General features: G+C 51.4%; 1 protein-coding gene across 4 annotated transcripts in view; it reads right to left on the bottom strand.

Moving 5' to 3' along the window:
* The window catches only part of klhdc3 (kelch domain containing 3), a 39,923-nt gene that overhangs the window by 1,803 nt on the left and 21,544 nt on the right, over positions 1-16,576 (bottom strand). For 3 of the 4 annotated variants that reach the window (XM_033020584.1, XM_033020585.1, XM_033020586.1), the window contains 5 exons: positions 9,919-10,132; positions 8,400-8,486; positions 5,850-5,958; positions 2,923-2,996; positions 1,697-1,775 (listed from right to left, as the gene is read on the bottom strand). In XM_033020584.1, the coding sequence (XP_032876475.1) occupies positions 1,697-1,775; positions 2,923-2,996; positions 5,850-5,958; positions 8,400-8,486; positions 9,919-10,132 (563 nt within the window). The remainder of the gene's footprint in view (positions 1-1,696; positions 1,776-2,922; positions 2,997-5,849; positions 5,959-8,399; positions 8,487-9,918; positions 10,133-16,576) is intronic. The other variant, XM_033020587.1, reaches the window with a different exon arrangement.

The raw sequence follows: 16,576 nt of genomic DNA, 5'->3' as shown, positions 1-16,576 counted from the left end.
GATGGTTACCACTGTGGGGGAAGGCACAATGTCCAGTCCCCATCCCCAGTTCTCCCAAGGGGCCTGTTTCCACACTGTAGGACTCTATGGCACTATGGTTGAATCATTTCCTACCCTAAGGGTTTATGCTAGAAGCATCTGAATCACTCAAATTATACAGAAAACATTTTTCCTCCAACATTTCTTTTCCTCGGTAATTGTAATTTCAAACCTGTAATTTAGGTTGGCTCAGTGGCTCAGCTGGCTTACAGCTCCAGAGTCCCAGGTTCGATTCTGACTACAGGTGCTGTCTATACATAGTTTGTACATTCACCCTGTGTTTTCCCTGGGTGCTCTGGCTTTCTCCCATGACCCAAAGACGTACAGGTTTGTAGGTTACTTGGCTTCTGTAAAAATTGTAAATTGTCCCTATTGTGTAGAATAAACATATATATGGGTGACTATTGTTCACTGGTCACTGAGAATTCAGAAATTGGAGGTACAAAGGGACTTGGGAGTGCTGGTGCAGGATTCCCAAAATGTTAATCTGCAAGTCAAATCAATGGTAAAGAAAGCAAACTCAATGCTAGCATTTATTTCAAGAGGGTTTGTATACAAAAACAGTGATGTAATGCTGAGGCCCTATAAGGCACGGATAAGGCCGTATTTGGAATATTGTGAGCAATTTTGGGCACCATATTGGAGGAAGGATGTGTAGGTTCTGGAGAGGGTCCAGAGGAGGTTTACAAGAATGATGAAGGGGACCTCATTGAAACGTACAGAATCGTGAAAGGCCTGGATAGAGTGGATGTGGAGAGGATGTTTCCACTAGTGGGAGAGTCCAGGACTAGACATCATAGCCTTAGAAATAAAGAGCATTCCTTTAGGAAGGAGATGAGGAGAAATTTATTTAGTCAGAGGGTGGTGAATCTGTGAAATTCTTTGCCACGGAAGGCTGTAGAGGCCAAGTCAGTGGATATTTTTAAGGCAGAGATAGATAGATTCTTGATTAGTACAGGTGTCGGAGGTTATGGGAAGAAAGCAGGAGAATGGGGTTCAGAGGGAGAGATAGATCAGCCATAAAGTAGACTTGATGGGCCTAATTCTACTCCTATCACATGACATTGTGAGCACAGACTGAGTGGGCGAAGGGCCTGTTTTTATGAAGTAAGTCTAAAGTCTATACTCCAAAGAACCTCAGAATAACCACATGAAATTAATTTACAGTCAAGTGAAAATTAAAAAACTACTGCAGGTACTGGAAGTCTGAAATCAAAACAAAATGCTGGAAACACTCAGCAGGTCAGTCAGCGTCTGTGGAAAGAGCAACAAAGTTAATGTTTTAGGTCCACAGGTGCTGCCTGAGCTGAGAAGAGCTCTGGGGAAGGGGGGGAGAAATTGAAAAGACCCAGGAAGGAGAGGGAAGAGATGGTGCAAGAGGGATTCACTCGGCAGAAAGTAGGGAGGGAGGAATGCTCTGTCGGATGCAGATCCTGACAGGATGGGTGGGTGGTCACCTCATGCCCCTGGCACTGATCTCCCGGCTCCCTGAAGCCCCGTCACCTTGCCAGTCCCGAGATCCCCCCCCTTCTCCCTGCTAGCCAGGGCCCTGCACCCTTGTGGTGGACAACAGTCCTCCTCCCAGCCCACCACCCAGAGTCCAGCGGGCACCAGATGCCCAGTTGGACTGAGACCACCCTGCATAGTGTGAACTTGCCTGATGTCGTGAGGGAGTACGGACTGATCCAAGCTGTACTGAATCACGGCCAGCTTGCACAAGGTCTTCAGACTGGGACCTGTCAGGACATCAAACAAACCATTCACACTGTGTGAGAGAGAGTGAGTGAGTGTGAGAGAGAGTGAGTGAGTGAGTGAGATAGAGTGAGAGTGAGCGAGTGAGATAGAGTGAGAGAGTCAGTGAGAGAGTGAGTGAGAGGGAGTGAATGTGTGTGAGTGAGTGTGTGCGAGTGAGTGTGAGGGAGTGTGTGCGAGTGAGTGTGAGGGAGTATGTGCGAGTGTGAATGAGTGTGTGCGTGATGGAGAGTGAGTGTGTGAGAGTGTGAGAGGGAGTGAGTTAGTGTGAGAGAGTTAGAGTATGAGAGTGCGAGAGCACATGCATGTCTGCGCGTCCCAGCCTATGACTGCACAGGGGACTGAGTCTCCTCACACCCCTCACCCAAACCCCATCACCCTGCCCCGCTGTGGCTGCTGTGTGCACCATCTACAAATTGCAATGCAGTAACGTGCCCAGGCCACTGCCCAGCGCCTCCCAAGCACACACAAGGGCAGCAGGGGCATTAATCACCACCACATGCTGGTTCCCCTCTCAGACAAGGCACTAGGAAATCTGACACCGTCCCTTCAAGGTCACTGTGTCTACACCCTGGACCTCCCTCCCTCCCTCCCTCCCTTCCCTCCCTCTCAATGGAAGGACAGCAGCATCTCCTGCAGTCACCGTCTCACCCAGGATGCCCAGCTTGTGTAGGATGGAAGTTCATTCATTAATTCAGCCAACTGGGCCGTTCCCTGGTGCAGTGGGAGAGAAGCTGAGGGCAGGGCCCCTGATTGAGACAGCTGGAAAGTTGTGGCTGAGGTGCAGGTAATCTCCTCGGTCCACAGTGTAGACCCCGAGCGCTGGCCACCGATCTCCACCCCAGCAATCACACCAGGCACGTCCCCACGTGGGGCTCTCTGGCACAGCCACCGACAGACAGCAGAGAGGCGCAGACAGACTGGCAAAGGATCCGCAGTCAGTGACTGCAAAATGATTCCCCCCACAGTCAGTAACTGGGGTAATAGACCCCCCCGCACCGTCAGTAACTGGTAATAGACCCAACCCCCCTCCCCCCCATAGTGCATTGCAGCAGACCAAAGTGTCTGTCAGGCAGGACGTGGTGGAGGGTGAGGGGAGTGTCTGTGACACGGTGAGGCAGCCATACTCACAAAAGTCCAGGATATAGAGGTCAGAGTGATCCATCAGGTTGAACTCATCACCCATTCCTTGCTCCGGGCACGGACTAGAGGACAAAGAGGGAGGAGTCAGGCTGATGGGCACTGCAGAGGGAGGTCCTTGCTGTTGTTTCTCCAACCCAGGCCCCTGGTTACCCTCACAGGGCCGAACACAAGCTGCACCGCCAGCCAGGGGCAGCACAGCAGGCTTGCCACGAGGGCCCAAAGGCCAACCCTTGCTCCTATTTCTATTCTTATTGGTTACCCCGCTGGTTTAGAACATCGCGGCACGCCTCAGAATGCCGGAGACCCAAGTTCGATCCCGACTGCGGGTGCTGTCTGTACGGAGTTTGGACGTTCTCCCAGTGACCACGTGGGTTTTCCCCGGATGCTCCGGTTTCCTCCCACACTCCAAAGACATGCAGGTTTGTAAGTTAATTGGCTTCCGTAAATTGTCCCTTGTGTGTGTAGGATGGAACTAGAGTACAGATGATGGCTGGTCAGTGTGGACTCAGTGGGCCGAAGGGCACGTTTCACACTGGATCTCTAGACTAAACCTGGTAGGGAAGGAAGACAGCAACATCATCAATGCAGATGCAAAGGTGTATCCTCTAACCCCAACAGCTCTCTACTCCTTCAGAATTGTTCTGATGAGGGCAGAGTGCCTGACCCTCTTTAAATGGAGTCCATCGGGCAGTGGTCAGCACGGAACTTCCTGCAGGCACTGCAGGGAAAGGACTCCATGGATCCGGTGGCGTGGTTTCCAGAACAGACTGCCCAGCTTGTCTGGCGAAATGCCTCATCGCCAGAACTCACCAACAAGCACCAAGACATAGAAACATAGAAAATAGGTGCAGGAGTAGGCCATTCGGCCCTTCGAGCCTGCACCGCCATTCAATATGATCATGGCTGATCATCCAACTCAGTATCCTGTACCTGCCTTCTCTCCATACCCCCTGATCCCTTTAGCCACAAGAGCCACATCTAACTCCCTCTTAAATATAGCCAATGAACTGGCCTCAACTACCTTCTGTGGCAGAGAATTCCACAGATTCACCATTCTCTGTGTGAAAAATGTTTTTCTCATCTCGGTCCTAAAAGACTTCCCCCTTATCCTTAAACTGTGACCCCTTGTTCTGGACTTCCCCAACATCGGGAACAATTTCCTGCATCTAAGTTACTATAAGACCCCCCCTCAATCTTCTAAATTCTAGCGAGTACAAGCCGAGGCTATCCAGTCTTTCTTCATATGAAAGTCCTGCCACCCCAGGAATCAGTCTGGTGAACCTTCTCTGTACTCCGAAGACCTGGCTTGGCTGCCGGTGAAGTCTCCCAGTCAGATCCTTCCTGCACCATCGGAACCTCACTACCAGCGCACGCTGCCCTCGGGACGGCTGCTATGGAGAGGAGACGGTTGCCCACCTCTTTGCAGAGTGTGGATTCGCAAAGAGAGTCTGGAAAGGTTTGCAAGGGTCCCTGTCACATTTTAATCCGAACAGCTCCATCACAGAGGACTCTGTGATTTACGGACTGTTCCCAGGGACACATTCAGAGACTTGACATCGAGTGCTGCTGGAAGGTCATCAACTCGGTGAAAGACGCTCTTTGGTCTGCCCGAGCGTTGTTCATCACCCAGCAGAGCGAGATGTCCGTCGGGGAATGTTGCCGACTGGCCCGCTGCAGACTGCAGGAGTACGTGCTGAGGGACGCACTGAAGCTCGGTGCAGCCAACGCCAAGGCTCGGTGGGGGAGGACCACAGTCTAGGGTCCTTCCGCTGCTGGACACGGGGGGCACGGTGTGGTGGAGATGCCCCTCAAAATAAGGGAAGGGATTCCACGCCAGTGGGCCACATGAGTGGCAAGGGTGGGGGACAAATTCGTGAAATATGAGCAATGTATGTAGACTGTATAGAACAATTTGTATAGCCTCCGAAAATGTCGGATGAATTTTTTGCGCGGTTCATGTATTGTATATATTTATTACCTGAATAAAATCTATTTTGAAATAAAAAAAGGCGAAGCAAAGAAGTGCAGGTACTGGTTAACACTCAAAAGGACACAAAGTGCTGGAGTAACTCAGCGGATAAAGCAGCATCCCTGACATAGATGGATAGGTGAGGTTTCAGGTCACGACCCCTTCATCACACTGATTGTGTGTGGGGGAAGAAAGCAGGAAAAGGGGAGAGGCGGTTCAGAGCATGGCGACACAGGCGAGAGGCGGGGGGCGGGTTGAAAGGCAGATGTTTGAAATAAAGGCCAGAGATAAGAAAGGAATGAAGGTGTGAGACAGGTTTGAGGAGTTGTGGCAAGAGGGGGGGGAAGAAATAGATGGGAGTCCAGTGGGGTTTCCTGAATGTGGTGGGACAAGTGGAAAGAGCGGTGAAGTGGGTATTTCGCATACTTGCTTTCATCGATCAGGACAGCGTCTACAGGAGTTTGGATGTCATGTTACAACTACAGAATACTGGAGCATTGTGTGCAGTTCGGGTTGTCTGGCAATGAGCAGGATGTGATGAACAGCCCCCACTTTCGCATCCACGATTTACACACCAGGGGCAACTTACGGAAGAATAATTAACCTACAAACTTGCACGTCTCTGGAATGTGGGAGGAAACCGGAGCACCCGGAGAAACCCACGTGGTCACAGGGAGAACGTACAAACACCACGCAGACGACACCCGCGGCCAAGATCATACCCAGGTCTTTAGCACCCTGAGGCAGCAGCTATACCCGCAGCGCCACAGTGCCAAGTAGGGCCCCACCCTTGCGCCCACCCTCTACCCTCTTCATCGTCTACCCCTATATCAACCCCCTCTCACTCCACTTCGTCCTCTTACTTCCCACCTCATGCAGGTAGATCCACCCTCCCTTCTCTTGCCCCCCCTCCCTCAATGGGGAGGGGAAGGATGCCTGCACTGACCTGGTGCCTCCGAAGAGGATGACTTTGTCTCCCACCATGCAGCAGCACTGCCTCCTGCGGGGACAGGGCCCCTTCCCCTTGGGCTCCACCTTCCGCCACATCGCTGTCTCTGAAATGGAGGCATCTCGTCAGCCCTGACACAGCCAGCACCGGCCACTGATGCACGGACACACGGACACAGACACGTGTGCACACATGAGCAGGTTTCTCTCCCCCCCCCCCCATCACAGACACACACACATGGACACAAACACGCATGCACATGCACACAGATTCACATGCACAGACACCAACACGCACAGACTCGCGCACTCTCACACGCAGACCAGCACGCACAAACCAGCACACGTGCACACACGCGCACACACACACGCGTGCGCACACACACACGCTTGCGCACACACACGCTTGCGCACACACACACGCGCGCACACACGCGCGCACACACACGCGCACACACACACGCGCTCACACACACGCGCACACACACACACACACGAGGAATGAGGAGACCACTACTGTGCACTGTAATTCAGGAGCCTCACCAGCAGTGGCACAACCTTCCTATTTAAAATCCTGAACTCTACCGCACAGAAACAGGCACTTCAGCTCAATTTGACGTGCTAGCCGAAGTGCCTTCTCCAACTAGTCCCATCTGTCTGCCTTTGGCCCATAAACCCACCAAACCTTTCCTATCCATAAACCTGTCCAAACGTCTTTAGACTTTAGAGTTACAGCGCAGAAACAAGTCCTTCGGCTCATCCAGTCAGCGCCGACCAGCGATCACCCCGTACACGAGCATTATACTACACACTAGGGACAATTCACAATTCTACTGAAGCCAATTCATCTACAAACCTGTGCGTCTTTGGAATGTAGGAGGAAACCAGAGCACTCGGGGAAAACTCAGGGAGAACGTACAAAACAGACAGCGCCTGTAGTCAGGATTGAACCAGGGTCTCCAGCGCTGTAAGGCAGCAACTCTAATGCTGCGCCACCATGCTGCTCCTCAATGAACTTTAAGCATCGTAATTGTACTCGCTTCTCCTTCCTCTGGCAGCTCATTCCATGTATTCACTACCCTCCTTGTGAAAAAGTTATTCCTCAGATCCCCTTTAAATAGAGTCATAGAGTGATAGTGTGGAAACTGACCCTTCAGCCCAACTTGCCCACACTGGCCAACATGTCCCAGCTACACTAGTCCCACCTGCCCGCGCTTGGCCCATATCCCTTCAAACCTGTCCTATCCATGTACCCGTCTAACTGCTTCTTACCCCTCAGATTCCTATTAAATCTTTTGAACCTATGTCCTCTGGTCCTCGATTCCCCTTCTTTTGGCAAGAGACTCTGTGCATCTACCCAATCTATTCCTCTCATGATTTTGTACACCTCGATAAGATCACCCCTCATCTTCCTGCGCTCCAAGGAATAGAGACCCAGCCTCCTCAACCTCTCCCTATAGCTCACACCCTCTAGTCCTGGCAACGTCCTCGTAAATCTTTTCTGAACTCTTTCAAGCTTGACAATATCTTTCCAATACATGGTGACCAGAACGGAACACAATATTCTAAATGCGGCCTCACCAACGTCTTATACAACTGCAACATGACCTCCCAACTTCTATACTCAATACTCTGACTGATCAAGGCAAAGTGCCAAACGCCTTTTTGACCACCTTATCTACCTGCGACTCGACCATCAAGGAACCATGCACCTGTACTCCTAGATCCCACTGCTCTACAGCACCACCCAGAGGCCTACCATTTACTGTGCAGGTCCTGCCCTTGTTCGATGTCCCAAAATTCAACACCTCATACCTCTCTGTATTAAATTCCATCAACCATTCCTCCGCCCACCTGGCCAATCGATCCAGATCCTGCTGCAATCTTTCACAACCATCTTCACTATCTGCAAAACCGCTCACGTTTGTATCATCAGCAAACTTGTTAATCTTTCCTCTCTCACCTCAAAATCTGTGCCCTCTAGTTTTAGACTCCACTACCCTGGGGAAGAAAGACTACGACCATTCACCTTATCAACGCCCCTCATGATTTTGTAACATTTTACAAGGTCACCCCCTCAGCCTTGAATGAAAGCGAGCATACCATATATTTCTGCACCATTAGACAACCTTCACTGTCCACTACATCACCAATGTGTAAAGGAACTGCAGATGCTGGTTTAAACCGTTGACACAAAAAGCTGGAGTAACTCAGCGGATCAGACAGCAACACTGGAGCGAAGGAATAGATTACTTTTCGGATTGAGGTCCTACTTCAGATGCAGAGTCCCGACCCAAAACTTCACCTATTCCTTTCCTCCAGAGATGCTGTCTGACCCGCTGAGTTACTCCAGCTTTTGTGCCTATCCGCACTAGGTGTCATCTGAAATATCTACTAATCGTGCCTTCCATATTCTCATCAAATCATGTAAACATGACAAATATTAGGAGATCCAGCACCTATCCATGTGGCACACCGCTTGTCACAGGCCTCCAGTCTGTATAGCAGTCAACTGCAAAGGTGGGCCAAGGATCTGGGGTGTACTCACCGGGATTGTACTTCCACAGGTCATTAAAGTGCCGGTCGAGCCGTGCATTGTACCCTCCGAAGATGTACAGCTCACTGTTGTAGGCAACTGCAAGGAGGCAGAGAGCAGAATTGAAGTCAGGCAGAGGGCCTTCACACCCCCACAAGCACACCATGTGAGTGGGGGTTAGGGGGAGACCCCCCCCCCCCCCCCACTCCGGGCAGCAGCAGAAGCTGTCTGAACGGGTAACTTCCCCAAGCAACCACTGCCCAATCCGCACTGCAACAGGGGAAATAGGAACTCTGGCCACTTGCCCAGCACGTGGTGGTGGGTTTGTTTGGTATTGTTTTGTATTGCATATATTATTCTTGTAATAATTGATTCACTTAATTTTTGTAAGAAAATAACAAAAGAAACGGTGCAGCACTCCCTTCACCTACGACTGCACACCTGTACATGGTACTAACACCATCATCAAGTATGCAGATGATACAACGGTGATTGGCCTCATCAGCAACAACGATGAGTCGGCCTATAGGGAGGAGGTCCAGCTCCTAGCAGCATGGTGCGCTGACAACAACCTGGCCCTTAACTCCAAGAAGACCAAGGAGCTCATTGTGGACTTCAGAAGGTCTAGGGGCGGCACGCACACCCCCATCCACATTAACGGGACGGAGGTGGAACGTGTTTCCAGCTTCAGGTTCCTGGGGGTCAATATCTCTGATGACCTCTCTTGGACCCACAATACCTCAACTCTGGTCAAGAAGGCTCACCAGCGTCTCTTCTTCCTGAGGAGACTGAAGAAGGTCCATCTGTCTCCTCAGATCCTGGTGAACTTCTACCGCTGCACCATCGAGAGCATCCTTACCAACTGTATCACAGTATGGTATGGCAACTGCTCTGTCTCCGACCGGAAAGCACTGCAGAGGGTGGTGAAAATTGCCCAACGCATCACCGGTTCCTCGCTCCCCTCCATTGAGTCTGTCCAAAGCAAGCGTTGTCTGTGAAGGGCGCTCAGCATCGTCAAGGACTGCTCTCACCCCAACCACAGACTGTTTACCCTCCTACCATCCGGGAGACGCTACAGGTCTCTCCGTTGCCGGACCAGCAGGTCCAGGAACAGCTTCTTCCCTGCGGCTGTTACACTACTCAACAATGTACCTCGGTGACTGCCAATCACCCCCCCCCCCCCCCCCCCCCCCCCGGACACTCCTTCCACCAGAAAATTTGCACTACTACCACTGTTTGTACATATATATATTTTATTGCTCATTATTCTATGTTCGCTCTTCTGGGTGAGATGCTAACTACATTTTGTTGTCTCTGTACTGTACACTGCACAATGACAATAAAGATTGAATATGAATCTGAATCACCACCCCTCCTTCCACAGTGCTACGCTCCCTCCTCTTGTAACTGCCACCGATTCCCTTGCACCCTTTAACCGGTACGGGGCCAGTCCCATGAAGCCCCCCCCCCGCCCCATCCCCTGCACGGGAGTAGGGGTGACAAGTCCACCCGCCCCAGGGCACAGACTCACAGGCAGAATGGCTGCGCCGTCCCTCCGGCAGTAGCTGGGCGGTGGGCAACTCCAGCCAGTGGTTGGTCTCCATGTCGAACACCTCGATGCGGTTGCAGTAGATCTCGTTGTTGGAGTGGAAAGGTCCAAAGCGATCGGCCCTGCCCCCAAACACGTACATCCGGCTGCCCAACACTGTGGCTGAGTGGAAGTCTCTCCACCTGGCCGCGATTCCCTGCAAGTGGGGTGGGTGGGGTCAGGAGGAGGGGAGGGGAGAGGTGTGTGGAGGTGGGATGGAGGACTGGGAGGAGGGGAGGGAGGTGTGGGGGGGTGGGTTCAGGAGGAGGGGAGGGGGAGGTGTGTGGGGGTGGGATTGGGGGCGGGGAGGGGAGAGGGTGTGGGGGTGGGATGGAGGGGAGAGGTGTGTGGGGGTGGGATGGGGGCGGGGAGGGGTATGTGGGGGTGGGTTCAGGAGGAGGGGAGGGGAGAGGTGTGTGGGGGTGGGATGGAGGCGGGGAGGGGAGAGGTGTGTGGGGGTGGGTTCAGGAGGAGGGGAGGGGGGAGGTGTGTGGGGGTGGGATTGGGGCGGGGAGGGGAGAGGTGTGTGGGGGTGGGTTCAGGAGGAGGGGAGGGGAGAGGTGTGTGGGGGAGGGGAGGGGAGAGGTGTGTGGGGGTGGGATGGAGGAGGGGAGGGGAGAGGTGTGTGGGGGTGGGATGGGGGAGAGGTGTGTGGGAGTGGGATGGAGGCAGGGAGAGGAGAGAGTCAGGGACAAGAAGTTACTGGGCTGCTGATAAACAGAGTCATTAACAAACCAGGTGCGCGGAGAGCTGGTGTAGAGAGATCATCTGCCCTTGGCTCTGAGGAAGTCTTTAACAATCACATCTCAACGCCACAGATGGCTGTGGAGGCCAAGTGATTGCGTATTGTTAAAGCGGAGATTGGCAGGCCCTTGATTGGTAGTAAGGGTGTCAAAGGTTACGGGGGAAGAAGGCAGGAGAATGGGGTTGAGAGGGAAAGATAGGTCAGTCATGATAGGATGGAGGAGTAGACTCAATGGGCCAAATGGCCTGATTGATCTATATGAGTCACAACAGCTCCACTTCAGGGGGGGGGGGGGGGGGGGCTGCACTGTTGGCCCTGATTTTCCATCAGGAGGTCTTGAAGGTCCAGGGACTTGGTGCCAGGCCACTTGTTCCACCTTGAACTGAAGACTTTTTATGCACGCTTTGATAATGCCACCCTGCCATCTATGCCTCCACCTCCACCTAACTCAGCACCATTCACCATCTCTGAGGAGGAAGTTAGAGCGGCCTTCAAAAATCTTAATAAAAGAAAAGCGGCAGGGCCAGACGACCTCAGCCCCGCTGCTCTCAACTGTGCAGCTTTCCAATTTGCATACAGCGCCAACCGGTCTGTGGAGGATGCTATTAACTTAGCTCTTCACTATTCCCTACATCATCTGGAATCACCGAACACTTATGCACGCATCCTGTTTATAGACTTTAGCTCGGCCTTTAACACCATACACCCAATTAAACTCTACAATAAACTGTTGGACATGAGCATTCACCCAGCCATGTGCCATTGGAACCTGCACTTTTTGACAAACAGACAGCAAAGAGTCAAGGTGGGTGAAAAACTCTCCAGCCCTCTGACTCTCAACACAGGAGCCCCCCAAGGGTGCGTTCTGTCACCTCAGCTCTTCTCATTTTACACCAACAACCTCATATCCCAATGCAGCTCAGTCAAAAATTTCAAATATGCAGATGACACAACAATAATTGGCCTCATCTCAGACAACAACGAATCACAATACCATCAAACAGTCGACAGCGCAGTCAAATGGTGCGCAGACAACAACCTCCAGCTTAATACATCAAAAACCTTGGAAATCACCATAGACTTCAGACGCAAACAAAACCCCAAACCCCCGGTCCATGTCAACTCCCATCCCATAACCTCCACGAACTCATTCAAGTTTCTGGGCACCTATATCTGCAATAATCTAAAATGGCACATCAACGCAGACCACATCATTAAGAAAGGACAACAACGCCTATACTTCCTCAGACAGCTCAAAAAGTTCAGAGTCCACAAACACCTCCTGGTCCGTTTCTATCAATCCATTATCGAAAGCATCATCACCTCCTCAATCACAGTCTGGTACGGAAACACTGACAGTCACTCACTACATTGTCTCCAAGGCCTCCAGGTCCATCAACTCCCCCCTCCCCTCAATCCATTCCATTTACCTCCAACGTACCTCAAAACGGGCAATCAAGATCATCTCGGACCCCTCCCATCCAGCAAACCACCTTTTCCAGTCTCTCCCTTCAGGGAGGCGCCTCAGGTCACTTGCCACAAGATCCACCCGCTTTAAAAACAGCTTCTTCCCCTCAGCAATAAGAACACTCAATTCCCTCCAATAACAGACAACACTAAGGACTCTTGATGTATATAGTGTCTTGTCTATGGTCTTTGTCTGTTCTTTTGCACTATGTTCTGTTGGTGAGATTTGTGATTTGTGATGTGGTATGGATGCACTTTATTACTATGATCTGTGTTGTTATATGTGTTAATGTGACTAAAGCAGTGTACCATCATGTACCGAACCCAAATACCACCAACCCTGGTTGCGTGGCAAATAAAGATTCTATTCTATTGCCGTGAACCTTGTGAATATGCCCGTCCTCAGCTTGGCATGATGCCAGCGTGTTTTTATCCACTCTTTGAGCTCCTTGGGCCTGCAGCGGTTGCCTCATCCTCGGAGGGAGGGGAAGATTTAATCAGAGCCCTGCCCCTTGGTCGGCCCCAGTGTGCATCCTGATAGAAGGCATGGATTGCACGCACTCCTCTGTAGCCTGACGGAGGGGAAGCCCCCCCCCCGTTGCCCTCTCCAAACCGCCCAGATCTGTCAGAATGAATCGCAGAACCGGCTTCTGTGCCAGTGCTCGCAGTGAGCGCTAACTGTCGGTTCAAGCATGGCATCGGCCTTGAGGTGGGAAAATAGAATGATCATAGTGCAGAGCAGTCATGGTTCTGCTACTCAAGACAAGCGATCTCTGCTGTTCTAGAAACTGCAGACGGTCTCCCTCCTCAGCACAAACTACAAAGTCGTAGCATGGACGATAACAAAGTCTGTGCCCCGTGAGGTCGTAGCATGGACGATAGCAGACGGTCTGTGCCCCGTGTTGTCCAAAGTGATCCATCCCGCACAGTCCTGCAAAGTCCCAGACGAGTCCATTCAGGAGACATCCATCTGGCCCGCGACCTGGTTCACCTATCTCAGAGGGTTGGTTGGTCGGTCACCTTTCTCTCCCTTGATCAGAAGGTATTTGACATGGTGGAACATGTCTATTTTTCTGGACTTAGCAGAAATTCGGACGTCATTTTACATCCCTGTTCCAACCCGTTATTCACGCTGCTGTGGAGTGCCTCGTGAAGATCAATGGATCTTAGATGGGACCTCACTTTGGGAGGGCAGTGTGTCAGGGATGGCCCACGTCTGGATCGTTATATTCGGACTGTGTGGGGCCATTCTTGTGTCGTCTGCAGAGGTGTTCTTCAGGTCTGGCTCTGCGTGAGCTGGGTGCGGAGGTGGTCCTCTTGCCTACGTGGATGATGGGCACCCCATGGTCACCGACCCTGTTGACCTGCAGACGATGTCCCCTGTCAGAATTAACTGGGATAAAGTCTTCTTGGTAGTTTGGTGATGGGTGGACTCTCTGTTGTCGGAGATGAGACCATTTGCGTGGAGCACCAGGTACTTCCTCTACCTGAGAGTCCATCTGAGCCCCTCTGAAGACAACTGGCGAGCGAGCTGGCAGAACCAGCAGATCAAGGTCCTTACCCGGCTGGGGCCTGGACTGACCGGATCCCCATCCGGAGAGCGGTCAGTCGCACCTAGAGAGCTTTCCTACAGGGGCAAAGCATTGATCATCAAACAGCTGGTGGCCTTTATGCTTAAATACGGTTGATCAACTTGGTCCCACCATCTTTCTTCGTCACCATGATCCAGAGGACGTTTGTGGATTTCTTCAGAGGTCATATGAGCAGAATTAGGCCATTCGGCCCTTTGAGGCTACTCCGCCATTCAATCATGACTAATCTATTTCCTTCTCAGCCCTGTTCTCCTGCCATCACTCTGTAACTTCTGACACCCTTGTGGATTTCTGCAGGGGCAATAGGAAACACTGGATCTCTGCTGCGGCTTTGAGTCTCCTGATCGGAGAGGGCGGTCTGTTGCTGGTGTGCGTACGTACCCAGGTGGTAGCTGCCTACTTCAGGACTCTGCAGAGATACCTGCCTACTGGGCACCCCCGGGGCTGACGGGCATTGCTGATGTGCCCTCTCTGCCAGGAGCATTGTCATCAGGACGCACAGCTCCCGGCAATGGGCATCAGCCATGCTGCTCTGCAGGAGTACCTCGTTTTTACTGGGAATATTATGAGTACAAAATATTTCCACCTTTCGTCAAGAGCGCCGAATCTCTGATGGAGGGGGGGGGGGGTGATTGGTTGTGACAGTGGCCGGTCCCCTATCCTGTCCCGCTAGGTATCAAATGTGCAGTAATGCCCCTGTCCCACTTAGGAAACCTGAACGGAAACCTCTGGAGACTTTACGCCCCACCCAAAGTTTCCGTGCGGTTCCCGGAGGTTGCAGGTGGTTGCCGGAGGTTGCAGGTAGTGGAAGGTACACAAAATTGCTGGAGGAACTCAGCGGGTGCAGCAGCATCTATGGAGCGAAGGAAATAGGCGACGTTTCGGGCCGAAACCCTTCTTCAGACTGCAGGTACTTTGCAGGTAGTGGAAGCAGGTAGGGAGACTGACAAAAACCTCAGGGAATCGCACGGAAACCTTGGGTGGGGCGCAAAGTCTCCAGAGGTTTCCTTTCAGGTTTCCTAAGTGGGACGGGGGCATAAATCTGACTAGGCTTGTCCCCGCACAGCTGGAACTGCACATCGGACCCAAGCCATTGGATCTTTCCTGCGAGCCAGTTACAGAGTCATACAGCATGGAAAATGCCCATCGGCCCATGCCGACCAAGATCCCCCATCCAAGCTAGTCCCATTTAAAGAATATAGAACAGTAGAGTACAAGAACATCGGCACATAGTGTCTGTACCAAACGATGACCAGGCCTTCACGTATCTAGCTCTATAATCCATATCCATTCTCTGCATATCCCTATCTAAAATCTCGTGAATGTCACTATCCTGCCTGCTTCAACCACCAACCTCAGCAGAGCGTTCCAGATAGTCACCACCCTCTGTAAAAAAGCACCACACCTCCTTTGAACTTTGCCTCTCTCACCTTAAAGCTGTGCCCTCTAGTATTTGATGTTTCCATCCTGGGAAAAAAATTCTACAGTCCACCCTATCTATGTCTCTCATCATTTTATATATCTCTATCAGGTCTCCACACAACCTCCAACATTCAAGAGAAAACAATCCAAATCTGTCTAACTTCTCCCTGGAGTTAATACCCTCTAATCCAGGCATCGTTCTGGTAAACCGCATCTGCCCTTCCAAAGTTTCCGCATCCTTCTGGCAACGGGGTGACCGGAACTGCATGCAATACTCCAAACGCATCCTAGTCATAGTCTTACAAAGTTGTATCATGAATTCCTGACTGTTTTACTCAATGGCCCCGACCTATATGCCAGCCAAACCATATTCCATCTTTACCACTCTATCTACTTGTGTTGCCACTTTCAGGTAGTTATGGATTTGTACCCCCAAGATCCCTCTGTTGTTCAGGGTCCTACAATTAATTGCATATTTTCCTTCTTCTATTTGATCTCTGAAATGCAACACCTTACACTTGCTTGGTTGAAACTCCATCTGTCATTTCTCCGCCTATTTCTGTAGTTGCTTTATATCCCACTGTAAGGCAGCAACTCTACTGCTGTGGCCCAGTGGTGCAGCGGTAGAGTTGCTGCTTTACAGCACCAGAGGCCTGGGTTTGATCCTGACTACAGGTGCTGTCTGTACAGAGTTTGTCTGTTACATTAGAAGATTGAGGGGGGATCTTATAGAAACTTACAAAATTCTTAAGGGGTTGGACAGGCTAGATGCAGGAAGATTGTTCCCGATGTTGGGGAAGTCTAGAACAAGGGGTCAGTTTAAGGATAAGGGGGAAATCTTTTAGGACCGAGATGAGAAAAACATTTTTCACACAAAGAGTGGTGAATCTCTGGAATTCTCTGCCACAGAAGGTAGTTGAGGCCACAGTTCATTGGCTATATTTAAGAGGGAGTTAGATGTTGCCCTTGTGGCTCAAGGGATCAGGGGGTATGGAGAGAAGGCAGGGATGGGATACTGAGTTGGATGATCAGCCATGATCATATTGAATGGCGGTGCAGGCTCGAAGGGCAGAATGGCCTACTCCTGCACCTATTTTCTATGTTTCTATGTTCTCCCTGTGACAACGGGGCTTTTCTCTGACTGCTCCGGTTTCCTGCCACATCCCAAAGGCGCACAGGTTTGTCTGTTGGCTTCTATCAATTGTCCCTCGTGTGTAGGATAGATGTAGTGTGCGGGTGATCGATGGTTACTGGTCGGCGTGGGCCGAAGGGACTGTTTTCACGCTGTATCTCTAAACTAAATTAGGCTTTGACAGCCTTCCTCACAGTCTGTGACCCCAGCAATCTTGGTGCCGTCTGCAAACTTATGGCCCTG

Source organism: Amblyraja radiata, chromosome 5, assembly GCF_010909765.2.
Source record: "Amblyraja radiata isolate CabotCenter1 chromosome 5, sAmbRad1.1.pri, whole genome shotgun sequence".
In the NCBI taxonomy this organism is placed as follows: domain Eukaryota; kingdom Metazoa; phylum Chordata; class Chondrichthyes; order Rajiformes; family Rajidae; genus Amblyraja; species Amblyraja radiata.
Note: the sequence above shows the minus strand (reverse complement) of the source record. Positions and strands in the feature narration are given on the sequence as shown.